The sequence below is a fragment of the Acomys russatus genome, chromosome 6 (genome assembly GCF_903995435.1).
Source record: "Acomys russatus chromosome 6, mAcoRus1.1, whole genome shotgun sequence".
Classification (NCBI taxonomy): domain Eukaryota; kingdom Metazoa; phylum Chordata; class Mammalia; order Rodentia; family Muridae; genus Acomys; species Acomys russatus.
Genome location: NC_067142.1, coordinates 14,975,664 through 14,990,668, shown reverse-complemented (window position 1 = coordinate 14,990,668; position 15,005 = coordinate 14,975,664). Strand labels below are relative to the sequence as shown.

The window sequence follows — 15,005 nt, the reverse complement described above, 5'->3', positions numbered from 1 at the left end:
CCTCAGAATACTCTGCTAGATAGATTTTGTCAACTTTACACAATCTAGAGTCATCTCAGTGGATAGAACATCAGTTGTTAAAATTGTCTCTATAAGACTGGCCTGTAGGCAAGCTTGTAGGATTTTTTTTTTGAATAATGATTGAAATGCACAGTCAACTGTAGGTAGTGCTATCTAATGGCAGGTGGTACTGTATGGTATAATAAAGCAGCCAGAACAAGCCATGAAGTGCAGTCTAGTAAACCATACTCCTTCATGGCCTAGGCATCAGTTCTTGACTCTGGTTTCTGACCTTGAGTTCCTTCCCTGACTTCTCTGTATGGTAGACTACAACAAGCTCAAAATGAAATAAACCCTTTTCCATCAAAGTTGCTTTTGGTCTAGGTGTTTTATCACAGGAATAGAAACCCTAATTAAGACATGGAGTATTCCTGTGTGAAAAGTGCAAGTACGTACATTGCGTGCCTGCGTGCGCGCGCGCGCACACACACACACACACACACACACACACACACACACAGAGTAGAGTCTAAGAAACAATAAATGCACATTGCAAAATTATCCTAAACATATAAACTATAGAAGCGATCTAGTTTTGCAACTGGAATTGAAGATATGTTTTATGAAAAACATAACTCTGTCTTAAAACATAAAAGCAGATCAGCAGCCCTTCTTCAACTACTGTGAAGCTATGTTTACTTTCCTAAGACCTTCAAAATAAGACTTTTTCATCTAGACCTCTGCTGAGGAGGCCAGTGGCTTCTACCTCAGAAATCAATCTGGATCTGCAATGGGTAGTGCCTTTTTAAAATTTAATCTCTGCATGTATGCCTGCTGCCTTGTCTTCTACATCATGGCCACTATCCACTTGAACTATGTGCCAGACACAGTCCTTCCTCCTTTAAGCTCTTTGGTCAGTAATTTGTCACAGCAGTGAGAAAATTACCTAAAACAATCATGAGTAACAGAATAGCAGGAAATGTTTGTCATGGAAATTACCTTAGGTCTGGCCAGCAAGTGTAAAGTCATTTTCCCAAAGTACAACAGGCACTTCTTTGTAGCCACACAACAAAAATTTACCTGTTTCATTTCTAGCGTTCATGTTCTTTGTGAAATATTTACAAATTATATTTAGTGTGTGTGTGTGTGTGTGTGTGTGTGTGTGTGTGTGTGTGTGTTTGTATGACTACATTTGTGTGATTGTGGGTTTCCTACAGAATAAATGTTGGGATCAGAGAAGAACATGCAGTAGTTTTTTTCTCTTCTTCCTCTGTGTGGGTCCCAGAGACAGAACACATATCATGACAATTGGCAACAAATTCTATGACTCATTGAGCTTTTTCACTGGTTCAGTATTTTCAGCAGTTGGGTAAATGCTCACTTTCTGTCTGGGTGTTATTTACCTTTCATGAGATATTGACTCCTGCAGAGGGATATTCAGAATCAAGTAGAGTTTGCCTTTGTGTCTTTCCAGCCATCTATGAGCAATCCTGTGAGGTGTATAGACACCAAGGGAACACAGCTGGGTACTTCTATGTCGACTCGGATGGCAGCGGGCCACTGGGACCACTCCAGGTGTACTGCAATATTACTGGTAAGGGCAATGCTTTCCAAGAATGTTTAACCTGGGTGACTGGTGGTATGAAATGGAAGGGAGTTTTTGAAAATGGACACCTGATTAAACAAAAACATCCTCATGAGGGACTAGCTTCATGGTGGAAGGATGTTGTCTTGACAAGTGATAGGAATTAGCTTAGTTATTTTCAATATAAAAAGAAGAGATAACTTGGAGGTCATAACACTTTTCCCAGAATTAGGAATGAGTCGTGAAGTGTTCTCTATAGGACTTGCCAAGGACATCTTCTCTGTTAACACTCAACTACTAGAAGAAAAGAAGATGGAAACTAAAACAAATACATAGAATCAAGGCATGAAAGTCAATGGGAAGTTTTGATTCACAAAGGGGAACTCCATTCATAGAAGGATCTTGTATCTGGATGAGTCCCACCATCTTGAGCTTCAAGATGAATATACACCAAGGAATAGTGAGGATCGTAGATAATCAGGTGTTTTGGACCATCTAGTGAGGACCTAAAAAGCACAGCTTTCACCTTGAAAGCACTAAGAGATAGCTTATTTTAGGCATGACCATGGGCTGAGAACATAGATTTAGCTTACCATAAATTTCATGCTCTGTCATGGTTTAATGAAGGTTTTATTATGGCAGTTGTAAGTCAACATATTTTTCTATATACCACTCAGTCATCAGGTAGGGGGGTTTCAGTAAAGCTAAGACATCTTTGTTCTAAGCCTCACATGTTATCTGATGACTTTCTTGGCCTTTGGATTCATAAAATAGAGAAGTCTTTCATATATTTCTAGAGAACTTGCCTGACAGTCATTAGAATGTTAGGATATGCATAGAGTTTGGTAATGAAATACTGTTCAGTTTGCCAAAATTGTCCAAGAAATTACTAAAATTTCAAGTAGTCAATAAGCTTTGCACAATATACAGTATAGGTGTAGTTTCGTTTTCTGGGTATTGTAGTTCCCTAGTAAATCATCATCTTCATCACCATTGTCATCGTCGTTGTCTTCATCATCATCATCATCAAAGAGGTAATGTGATTTTTAAGCAATATCCTAAGAACAGGTAACTTCTTTATAAATCAATTACACAGGTTTAGAAATGTCACCTGAAGAACCCACAGGTTTTGCAAATAAGTCACTTGGTGTCAAACATGATGACCTAAAATTAATCCCTGTACCCTATGTGGTGAAAGGAGAGAACTGATTCTAACAAGATTCCAACATATTCTCTGACTTTCACATAATCACACTAGTGCACATGTGTCCCCCCCACAAGTAAAATGAATGCTTAAAAATTCCTTTCATGATTAGTTTATTTTATAATATAATTAAATAGTGTCAAACATTTATGCAGAATTTTAATCATTTAGTTTTTCAAGCAGTGCCAATATGATTGTCATTAATTGGCATATACCTATATACCTCTCTCGGTTTGTCTCACTCTTTCTGTATCTGTATCTGTTACACACACACACACACACACACACACACACACACACACACACACACAGAGAGAGAGAGACAGAGACAGAGACACAGAGAGAGACAGAGAGGGAGACAGAGAGACAGAGACAGACAGAGACAAACAGAGAGACACAGAGAGAGGGGGAAGGGAGAGACAGAGAGAGACAGAGAGACACAGAGAGTGAGACACACACATACACAGAGAGAGAGAGAGAGAGACAGAGAGACAGAGAGACAGAGAGACAGAGATACAGAGAGACAGAGATACAGAGAGACAGAGAGAGACTCAAATGCAAAACAATTTATTTCAAGCCCTGGTCTTCACAAGATATACCATGTAATGTAGCGGCAAAGTCAGGCTTCTCATGTCTTACTGAATATTCGTGTCCTCGGATTCTCTGTAATGAGGCAACGTACTTATAGATTTCTTTCTAGCCAGATAGTGTCCAAAGCACTGAGGATATGAAAACAAATCAGGCCTTGGATGTTCCTGTGGCAGAACATGAGATACTGAAGCTGAATGCAATGGAACAAGTGCAAGAAATGATGACAAGACAAATTTAGCCATATTTCCAACTGAATGCAAAGATGCAGACACTGGCTGATGAAAATGATAGTTATTTTAGTTTCTGGAGTCCTTAATCTAATAAAGAGTGGTTATATGCTACCTAGTTTATAATCATGTTAGAGCAAGAATAGAAACTGTATTGTTTCCTGTTCTTGTTGATAGCTAGTCCCATTCAAACACACAGTCTGGGGCTGGGCTTCTCATTGTGTCTTGATTCTTTTCAATTCATAACTGACTTGTGTATTTTTAGTAAAAAAATATAGAATTAGAGGCTAGCTCAGGAAATTCTTTCTTTCTTTCTTTCTTTCTTTCTTTATTTATTTATTTTATTTTTTTTGATGATCATTTTTTTTTATTAATTTATTCTTGTTACATCTCAATGTTTATCCCATCCCTTGTATCCTTCCATTCCTCCCACCCCCCATTTTCCCATTATTCCCCTCCCCTATGACTGTTCCTGAGGGGGATTACCTTCCCGTATATATTCTCATAGGGTATCAAGTCTCTTCTTGGCTACTTGCTGTCCTTCCTCTGAGTGCCACCAGGTCTCCCCCTCCAGGGGACATGGTCAAATGTGAGGCACCAGAGTACGTGAGAAAGTCGTATCACACTCTCCACTCAACTGTGGAGAATATTCTGACCATTGGCTAGATCTGGGAAGGGGTTTAAAGTTTACCTCCTGTATTGTCCTTGGCTGGTGCCTTAGTTTGAGCGGGACTCCTGGGCCCAAATCTGCCTATCATATTGTTCTACTTGTAGGTTTCTAGGACCCTCTGTATCCTTTTATTTTGCTATTCTCCCATGCGTCTCTCATTTAGAGTCCCAATAGGATGCCCTCCCCTCTGTCCCAGTTTCCTGGTAAGTGAAGGCTTTTGTGGGACATGCCCCTTGGGCTAGTATGCAGATATAAGTGAGTATATACCATTTGATTCTTTCTGCTTCTGGGTTAACTCACTCATTATGATCATTTCTAGCTCAATCCATTTATCCACAAATTTCGGGAATTCCTTGTTTTTAATAGCTAAGTAGTATTCCATAGTGTATATGTACCAGAGTTTCTTTATCCACTCTTCTACTGACGGACACTTAGGCTGTTTCCATGTTCTGGCTATTATGAATAAGGCTGCTATGAACATGGTTGAGCAAATTTTTTTGTTGTGTGCTGGAAAAAATCTTCACCAACCCTACATCTGACAAAGGTCTAATATCCAAAATATATAAAGAACTCAAGAAATTAAACACCACCAAACCGAATAACCCAATTGAGAAATGGGGCTTGGAACTAAACAGAGAATTCTCAACAGAGGAATATCAAATGGCTGAGAAACACTTAAAGAAATGCTCAACCTCCTTAGTCATCAAGGAAATGCAAATCAAAACAACTCTGAGATTCCATCTTACACCCATCAGAATGGCTAAGATCAAAAATTCAAGTGACACCACATGCTGGCGAGGATGTGGGGAGAGAGGAACACTCCTTCATTGCTGGTGGGAATGCAAACTAGTACAGCCACTTTGGAAATCTATCTGGTGCTATCTCAGAAAAATGGGAATAGGGCTTCCTCAAGACCCAGCTATTCCACTCCTTGGAATATACCCAGAAGATGCTCTAGCTCAGGAAATTCTAATTCAGTAAGTGTACTTGTCCTATGCTTTCTAAAGCATTTAGATGAAAATTGTTCCTGGTCCATGCTTTCCATAAAAGAGGTGTTTTGGCTACAAGGGAAGGCTAAGGAGACAAATGCCTACTGCTGAGTAATATGTATGATATGTTGTGGAATGGTTGCCAATTACTGAATTCAGCCATCCTAGGGATTTTAATTGGAATCTACAAATATCATGTCTGTTAATTCTACCAGAAAAAAATTTAAGCAAATTCCTTTAAAAAGGCTCCATGCTATATGAGAGAAAGATAATATGAGCACTTCATTGCTTGAGTGGAATCTGCCTTCCTATGGGTTGTCTTTTTGCCATTTGATTGACACAGATCACTGCAAGCCTGGGTAATTCTCACGAGATTGTTTTCATGAATGATCAAGACTGACCTCTTAGTCTTTTTAGATTCCTGTATTAGCACATAATCCCTTTCTCTTACATAAGCCTCCTCCTTCTGAAGTTCTTTGCTTTTACCTGAGTAGATGCTGTGCAGCTTCATATTGAGCCTCCTAACCTGTGGTCTTAAATAAATCTCTGCAGAGACCACCCTACCACATGCATCTTGTTTAATCAAGGAAAAGTAGGCAAATACAACTTGTGACAAATCTTTGGTCATACTTTTTCTACTTTATTGATTCTACTGTACTAAGCAAAGTGAAATCAAGTTCAAGCTTCATTTCTCCCTTTCTTCTGTTATGCTTTTCTACATTATGTAATGTATCTTAGACTAAAGCCCTTTCCCTTTAAGTTCATAACAGATAGGAGCTTTGAAAACAGCCTTAGTATTCAGTATTAACTGGTTATATATCATTTTTAAGATTTGCAATTCAATTCTAAGTCCAGAAGTCAAACATGCTTCCCTGTTTTTCATTTCCTTCTGAAATTTATTTATTACGCAGCCTTTCCCAATGCCTTTCATCTTCAAACATGAGAGTGATACATGTTTTGGAGTTGCACTGGAGTTTAAATCCGAATGACTGGACACTATAGTCATGCACATTTGGTCAAGTCATTTAACCATTCTAGATTTTGTTTCCTTATCAGAAAATGAAGATAATAAAAGTGATTTTCTCTTAAGATTAATATGAAAATCTCAGGATATATCCTGGTATAATTACTTCATTTAGTGATATGACAAGACACATGGCAATGCAAAGTAAGAAAGGCAGGCTTTATTCTGTCTCAGAGTTTGGAGATATAGGCCAACATTTTAGAGCAAGCATGACAGTATAAATATCAAGCACCTTGTCACATTACATCCATAGTCAGGGAGCAGAGGGAGATGGATGCTGATGTTCTCCTTTCCGTTCTCAATGCGACCCCAGCCCACATAATAGTGCCACTCACATTTACAGTGGGTCTTTTCACAACCTTATTCTATATCTTAACGTCGTTGTGTGATTTCTTAAAGGTCCTCTGTAATACTGAAGCCTGCCAAATTTGCAGCTATGATTAATCATCACACTCATGAAGTTCCATTTTTTTCTAAACCAAGCAATCGAAACAGTGATCTGATGTTATGTTGTGATTATAGTATCAACCCTCACTTCTACTCACAATTGTCCACATGATGGAATGCTATATAACATTCTTAGCATAAGAGATAAAACAATAAAGTCTCTACCTGTTCTAAATGGTCATTCTATTTTCAAGACTAGAGAAGTCTGGGGAGAAGCTTTCTGGGGAAAATTTCTAAGGATGGAGCCCATTTGGAAGAGTGGGAATCTCTGACCACACTTAGTTCATACCCCAGCTTACAGTCAGTTTGTGCAATTTTAAAATATTTTCCTTAGAACTCAGTTTGTAGTGAATTTATAAATTTTTTATTGTTAACAGATACTTTGCCTTCTATTACAATATATTTATTGCCCAGAAGAAGCATTTTCCTTTTTAGTAAATTGCATATTTATGTGAAACATTGTTTGTGTAGAGCCACTGTCAAAACACATTCCATCCCTATCACAACAGAGGCAATGCCAGTTTCATATATGTAGAGCAATAGAAAAGGAGTACAGAGAATTTGCAGAAGATATTTAGGCAGATTTCTAAATCAAAACTTGTTTTTTATTCTCAAACAGTTCATAATCCATATCCAAGCCTCCATTAGAATTTCCCAATGCTACACCAGGCTGTTATGGTTCTCCAATTCGATTTTGCTCATCAGCAGCCTCTTTTCATTAAAACTTATCAAAGCATGCATAATGGAGTAGACAAGATATTGTGACGAAGGTCTCTCCAATATTTCTAGCTATAATGTGAAGTGTGGTTGAAGTAATAGATTATCATTCCGGTGTTGACTGCAAGGATAAACTATGTCCACACAGTTTGGCCTCAGTCATTAGCCTTGCTTCCTGAAGTGAGAGCAGTGGCTGTGGTGTACTCATTGGCTCCACACATGTCTGTCAGTATAAGGTGAATGAAAATAATTGAGAACATAAGAAGATACACATGGACATTACTTTTTCCTCACAGTTTGAGTATGCTTATAGTGTTGGACAAATGGTAAAAATCAAAGTAAGTTGTTTGTTTCATGGCATGTGTAATGCAACTTTTTGCTGGCACTTGCAAAAAATCAACTCTGCTGGCACATGGTTATAATCCTAGTACTGGAGAGACAGAGTCAGGTGAATCCCTCGGGTCTCAGTAGCCAACAAATATAACTCAATCAGCTAGTCAGAGGGCAATGAGTGACTTGTTCCTAAGACACAGTACTCAAGGTTATTCTCTGGAATACACACACACATGCATACATGTGTACATGTATATATACACACACACAAAGAGAGAGTGAGAGAGAGAGAGAGAGAGAGAGAGAGAGAGAGAGAGAGAGAGAGAGAGAGAGAGAGAGAGAGAGAGAGAGAGAGAGAGAGAGAAACACACACACACAGTACTGCTGTCAAAAATTGTCCTTTGAGTTGAGACCATATATTGAATATCTACTTAGATATATCTACCTATGAAATCGCTCATCTTCAAAGGAGCTAGAACATTTCCAGAATAATGCTATGAGTACTAAAAAGAGGAGAGCAATTACACCTGCTAGAGTGGAAGCACTTGCTCTAAGTGCAGTGTTTTCTGTCACAGAAGGCCTATAACAAGCTCTCTTATATTAGGCTGTATTTGTTTGTGTTGAGTTACTATTCTAGCCAAAGTGCCACTGGAAATATAGAAACAATTTTGACATTGAGTCTTGAGGAAGGCCCAATATGAAATGTCCCCTGCTGTTTAAACACAAAAACCGAGTTTGAGTCCCTGCCAACTACATAGAAACCAGTGTAAAAGTGAGAATGTGTAATATCAGATTTAGATAATGGGTAAAAGCAGATCCCTGGAGAGCATTGCCTCAACAATATAGCTGATCAATGGATCTGAATTCAATGAGAGACTGTCTCATAAACCAAGATGGAATACTATTAATGAAAACCCTATCTGCTTATTGTCACCATACATGTGCACATGCCACCATGTGTAAATTTACACATACAATCAGAGAGAGAGAGAGACAGAGAGAGACAGAGAGAACCAGGTGGGCATTGTTAATAAAGCTTCAGCTTTATTTTATTTTTTTAATTTTAATTTTATTAATTTATTCAGATTACAACTCAATTGTTATCCTCTTACTTGTTTCCTCCCATTCCTCCCTCCTTCCTGCTTTTACCCTATTCCCCTCCCCTAGGTCTAAGACCGAGAGGGAACTCCTCCCCCACTATATGGTCATAGGCTATCAAGTCTCATCTTGGTAGCCTGTTTATTCTTTCTTTGAGTGCCATCAGGGCTCCCCACCAAGGGGAGGTGATTAAATATGGGGCACCAGAGTTCATGTCAGAGTCAGTCCCCGGTCTCCACATAACTGTGGAGGCTGTCCTGTTCATTGGGTAGATCAGAGTAGGGCTTTGGTGTTTACTGCCTATTTTGTCTTTGGTTAGTGCAATAGTTTGAGCAGACGCTCCTGGACCCCAATCCACCCAAAACGATGTTCTTCTTGTAGGTTTCCAGGACCCTGTGGGTCCTTCTATTTTTGCAACTCCCATATTTCTCATACCTAGATTCTCAGTAGGGTGTCTTCGCATCTATCCCAATCTCCTTTTGGGCATGTTCCCAATTATTAGTGAATACTTTATATTGAATAATCCTGAAACCTTTTCTGTAAGTAGCAAGAAAAAGCCAGCTATACACAAGAAACTGGACTAAAGTATATTGAACAAGGGTCTTGATTTTGATTCACAGAAAATAATTATAATAAAAAAATATAAAAATTCAAAGGACAAAATAAGTCTACACAGTATTCTGAGCATCTTATCAGATGATGGGATAAGGACAGTTCTCACATCTTCACACTGATGCACCCAAATAGCAAGACCAGTCTTCATGGACAGTGTGTTTAGCTCATCCTGAGAGAAGTTTCAAAGCTGGTTTACTGGTGGTGATCCACTCATGAGTGATGTGTGTGCTGTGGCTCACTTGCAGTTTAATCACTTGGAATAATATTAGTGTTGCTGTATCTTTATGTCATTCCAATTTATATTGTGGCTTGTATTTCCGAGGGACAGTTGATTTCTGTAATGAAGGGTTCTCTGAAGAGCTAAAAAACAGCCATCCACCAGATAAAAGAGGTAGCATTTTATGTATCATGCTGTTGCCAGAAGTATGGTCCTGACAGGGCTTCCAGAAGGCTGGTATCTCAAGCTAAGTCCTGCAGTGGATCTTAGTGCAATTTGTAGAAGCCTCTGCTTTGAAGTGATCTCTCTGGGCTAGCAGAAGAAGGCATAATCTCTTGCTAAATTGAGCTATTAAGTAAAGTACTAAGTCATAAAGCTGTGGCATTACCCTGAAATTAAAGCATTATCACCTTCAAATTGCCAAAAATTTTAACAGCCACTTAGAGAAATTCCTTTCACACATCCATTTAGCAGGGCCTGTTGAGTCCAAGAACACTGGAGGAGATTAGTGAGGAGGGGAAGCCTTAGCTCTCAAGATTTCCTGACACTGGGCTTATAATTCTTTCATAATTTATCTCTCTATTAGCCCACAAATTTCTCAAATTCTTTATTAATCTCTCATCTATTTATCTATTTGCCAAATCTTTTATTTATTTACTCCATCATATATTTTTTATGTGCTCAGTTATTTATGCATTACTCAATTATGTAGAAATTAATTTATGAAAATTACATGCTAAGGTTGTTTGTGCTTGGCACTAATGATCACACAGTGAATAAATCCTATTTATTTCCTTACAAAACTCATAAATACAAATAAATTAAATATTTAAATTAAATTAAAATTTAAAAATATACTTTCTGTGTGTGTGTGTGTGTGTGTGTGTGTATGTGTGTATGTCTGTGTGTCTATGTCTCTGTGTGTCTATTGTGTATGCCTCTATGTGGAGGACAGAAGAAAACCTTGAATGTTGTTCTCTGAGTGCCACCTACTTTTGTTTTTGAACAAGAAATATAGTTACTTGTTGGTCTTACGCTTACTAATTCACCTGGACCAACTGGCCAGACACTCTAGGGTTGTCTTATTTGTTTCAACCCAGTACTATCATGCCTGGCTTTACATCTAAGTTTCTACTGATGAATCTCTGGTATTTGTACTGGTGAGGAAAGCATTTTATCAATTGAGCCATCTCCCTATACCTCAGATTATTTTGTGACTCTCTCAATTGCTATTAAAGTTGATCCTATTCTCAGTGTAAAGTTAAGCATGACTTTGACATTGGAGTTGTAGACTCTACTCAATAAATTATGTATTTCTAATTCTTAGTTATTTACTTCATCATTTATTTTTATGGGTTTAGTATTTTATGGATCATTCCTTAAGTCAATTATGCAAAATATCTCAAACAAACTATATCTTATTATGCCTGAGTTTAGCAACAAAATCACAAAGTGAATAAATCTATTCTGTTCAAAATTTTTTAAGAGAAGCCTGGTGTATTACCCAGATATTTTAGACCCAGTTTGGTAAATAGAGTAGGAAGCCATTGGTAGCACAGAAAGAGAAACCAGTAGGAAATGTATATAAAGAGATAAAGAAACTTGGTCATTCAAGGTGTCTTTGAAAAGCTGCATTTTGAGTCAGGTTTTGTGTATGTGTGAGGAGGTTTGTGTTTATATGTGTGTGTGTATATGCATACACATATGTATGAGCACATTTCCCCATATATGTGCACAGAGATCAGGAAACAGAAATATGTATAGAGAAGGCCTCTCTTGAACTTGGAAATTAACTGTTGATTAGTAAGACCCCAACACCCCCCCGACTCTCCTTTCCACAATGCTGCAGTTATAAGCACAGATGGTCATGCATGGATTTTTATGTGGACACTGGGGATATAAAATTACGCCCTCAGCTTGATCAACAGGTACTGTTTACCTAATGAGCCATGTCCCCAGCCCCTGAGCTGATTTTGTACTAAAAACAACTGTTATTTGTAGAATGGCTATGAGCCTGATGTGCAGTGATCTGCATTTCACATTGGGGATCGCACCATTTCCTAAGCAGCAGTGTGAAGAAGATGCAACCCCTGTTTGCAGGTTTACTCTGATGATTATATAGTATAATTACTGTGAATCACAAGAAACTATTTTGGCATTATACGTACAAATGTATCTTCTGTTTGTTGAGTATTTTCATTCAAAAATTTAAGACTCCTCATGTTTGGGATTTGATTTTCAAGACACGTTGTTTGTTTTCAATCTAGAAATTCTTTATTTCCAAAACTTCTCCTTTCTTTTTATTCTCTCTCTCTCTCTCTCTCTCTCTCTCTCTCTCTCTCTCTCTCTCTCCTCTCATTTCTCTTCCCGTGTGTGTGTGTGTGTGTGTGTGTGTGTGTGTATCTATTTTCCTCTATATCTGTCTTTCTACTCTGTCTGTCTCTTTATGTATGTTATATGATATATGTATATATACATATATACATATATACATGTATATATTAAACATGAGCATAAAAGTTAGAGGTACATAGGTGTGTATGTGTGATCATGCTTATGTGGATGAGCATACATATGTTTATTAAAATGCATAAACCAAAAGTCAAGATTAAGAGCTTCTTTAGGCCATTGAATGTTAGTTTCTGAGACAGAGTCTCTAACTGTACCTGAACCTCATCAGTTCACCTTGGGTGGTTGTCCAGTCAGCTCACGTCAATCTATTTCTGCCTACCCAATACTGATTCTAGAAGTCTAAACTTGAGTCTTTATGCTTGCGTAGCAAGCACTTTACTAAGTCAGCCATCTCTGCAGAGACTTTATATTTGTTTTCCTTTAATTGTTGTGACATATATTTTGGAGGAAATATAAGAAAGTACAGACTGAGGAATTAAACAGTACTGACAACTCAGAGCAAATTCACTGGCGCTGTAAACTACAGTCATTCCCATTAACCTGTAGGCCAGGAGGAAGTTTTCTTGAGGTAACCCCTGAAAAGGATGTTAATTTTGATACATAGTGGATTATGCAACTACTGATAACCAATTGCCAATCTGGGTTCTGATAGTCTAAAGAAAAAGGTCCTAGGAATGGCACCCATAAACTGAGTAGTTGTTGTGAGCCACCTGTGGCTGCTGCGTGTCAAACTCATGTCCTCAGCTAGAGCTTTTAACCACAAAGCCATCTCTCCAGTCCCCAAATCCTACTTTTGCTGAAATTTTGTGAATTGGAGAAGTTGAAGAAGAAGAAGAAGAAGAAGAAGAAGAAGAAGAAGAAGAAGAAGAAGAAGAAGAAGAAGAAGAAGAAGAAGAAGAAGAAGAAGAAGAAGAAATTCCAAGATGGTGGAACACAAAAAAATTACTGTATCTGATCTACAGGGAGAAGACTAGGGACCTTGCAGAGAACCACAGACCACAAGAACTGGAGATAACTAGGTGAGCGGGGTCCACACAGTGCAGATCATAGGTGGGTCTGGCTTCTATTCATTCACTGGCCCACAGAGGATGGAAACCCAGTCGCCAGAGTCTGGACCAGAGCTCATTTGCAAACTGCAAATTGTAGCCTTGCTCTACACATGAACTCGGTATATGGGACTGAATTTCAGGCAGTGAAGTACCAGAGCTTCTGGTCTGGGGAAATTTCAGGTTGAGAGTGCATCATATCAGGAGTAAGAGATGGCTGCATACATTGCCTCTGCAGTCAGGAACCAGAGAGAGGTGAGTGCTGGTGCACAGTTGACCTTTTACCTTTTTACACAGTCTTAGACACCAGCTTACAGCATAGCACCAGCCACATGGAGGTTAATTGAGAGCCTCAATTCACACAGTCAGAAACCTCATTCTGACATGCTAAGAGCCTTGTCCACTATATCCTGAAAATATAAATCATTACAAACAAGAGATCCAAACTTACAAAATGTAACATTGAATTTATCCTATTATACAGCAGATCCAGCTGTTTTCCTGACAATGTATATTCCTTATTATGAAGACTTGGAAATCAAGTTCTAGATAATAGGCTTGATCATCACAGTGAGTTTTGTTTTTCTTTTTCAAAGAGCACAGTGAAGAATTACATGTGCATGGGTATGTGGGTCTATGTTACAAGTTCAGTGAAGCTGCCAGTGATGTAAACTCAAAATCATTAGTATTTCTTTGATTGTGGTTTCTTCCTCATATGCCCCCCCCCCCCCGTGAGACTTGTCCCATAACATCAATATACTTTTTCATTTACTCCATTCTACAATATAGACCAAAAAGGCTTAGAACCACATCTATAGCATCAGGACCAATAACAGACTCATTTTAAAAACTTCCTTGAGCATTATTTACCTTTCATCCTTAGATTATATTATGCCAAAAGTTTACTATTATAAAAAACACTGTCATCAAAATTACATCATTTAATTTTTGGCTAGTTCTGTGATTTGTTTTAACATCTTAATGTTGATTTAGGAGATTTTACCAGTTAATATTCTGTAGTCAGACTTACACTTGCTTCATCCATTTGATTTCATTTATGTGAGAAGTTAAAATGTTTTAATGTTAAAAACTATGAATGATAGCAATCAAAGCAGTCAATCCTTTACTTCAGTGCCTGGAGACTAGAGTCTCAATCACCTCTGGAAACACTTTCACAGACACACCTAGGAGTAAACTAATTTTTAGATGTTTCCTAATCTGATAAAAGTGAAAAGTCAGCCGGGTGTGGTGGCGCACACCCTTAATCCCAGCACTCGGGAGGCAGAGGCAGGCGGATCGCTGTGAGTTCGAGGCTAGCCTGGTCTACAAAGTGAGTCCAGGATGGCCAAGGCTACACAGAGAAACCCTGTCTCGAAAAACCAAAAAAAAAAAAAAAAAAAAGGTGAAAAGTCAAAATACCAAACTCACACCATAACTGGTCAGAGAAATCTCCCTCTCTTGTTACATTCAATCTATTTTTGTTCATCACCTCTGGATATATGTTTATGCTATTTTATATTTTTTCTGTGTGTTCATCTTCTCACTTGCTAAAGCACAATGATTAGCATCCTCTTTCTGCATTGGTACTTATATTGGCCACTTGACAGTATACAAGAGAAAGCAGTTTAGATCCGTTGAAATGCCATACTTTACTCTGGCTTCCTTGTACTGCACTATGTCAGCTAAGAACCCTTTATTCAGCCAGGTATCTACTAATGGGCATTTGCCTTTTCCCAGGGTACTGTTATGTTCAAAAGGTAACTGTCAAGAATATAAGCAAAGGCCTTTTAAAAACCAAGTGTTATTCTTCTGATTGCAAGTTATAGTGCT

The 15,005-nt window shown here is 38.2% G+C and overlaps 1 protein-coding gene across 1 annotated transcript in view; it reads left to right on the top strand.

Annotated features, from left to right (window-relative positions):
- The window catches only part of Cntnap5 (contactin associated protein family member 5), a 951,234-nt gene that overhangs the window by 656,227 nt on the left and 280,002 nt on the right, over positions 1-15,005 (top strand). Inside the window, exon 12 of the mRNA XM_051147230.1 lies at positions 1,475-1,594. Within this exon, the coding sequence (XP_051003187.1) occupies positions 1,475-1,594 (120 nt within the window). The remainder of the gene's footprint in view (positions 1-1,474; positions 1,595-15,005) is intronic.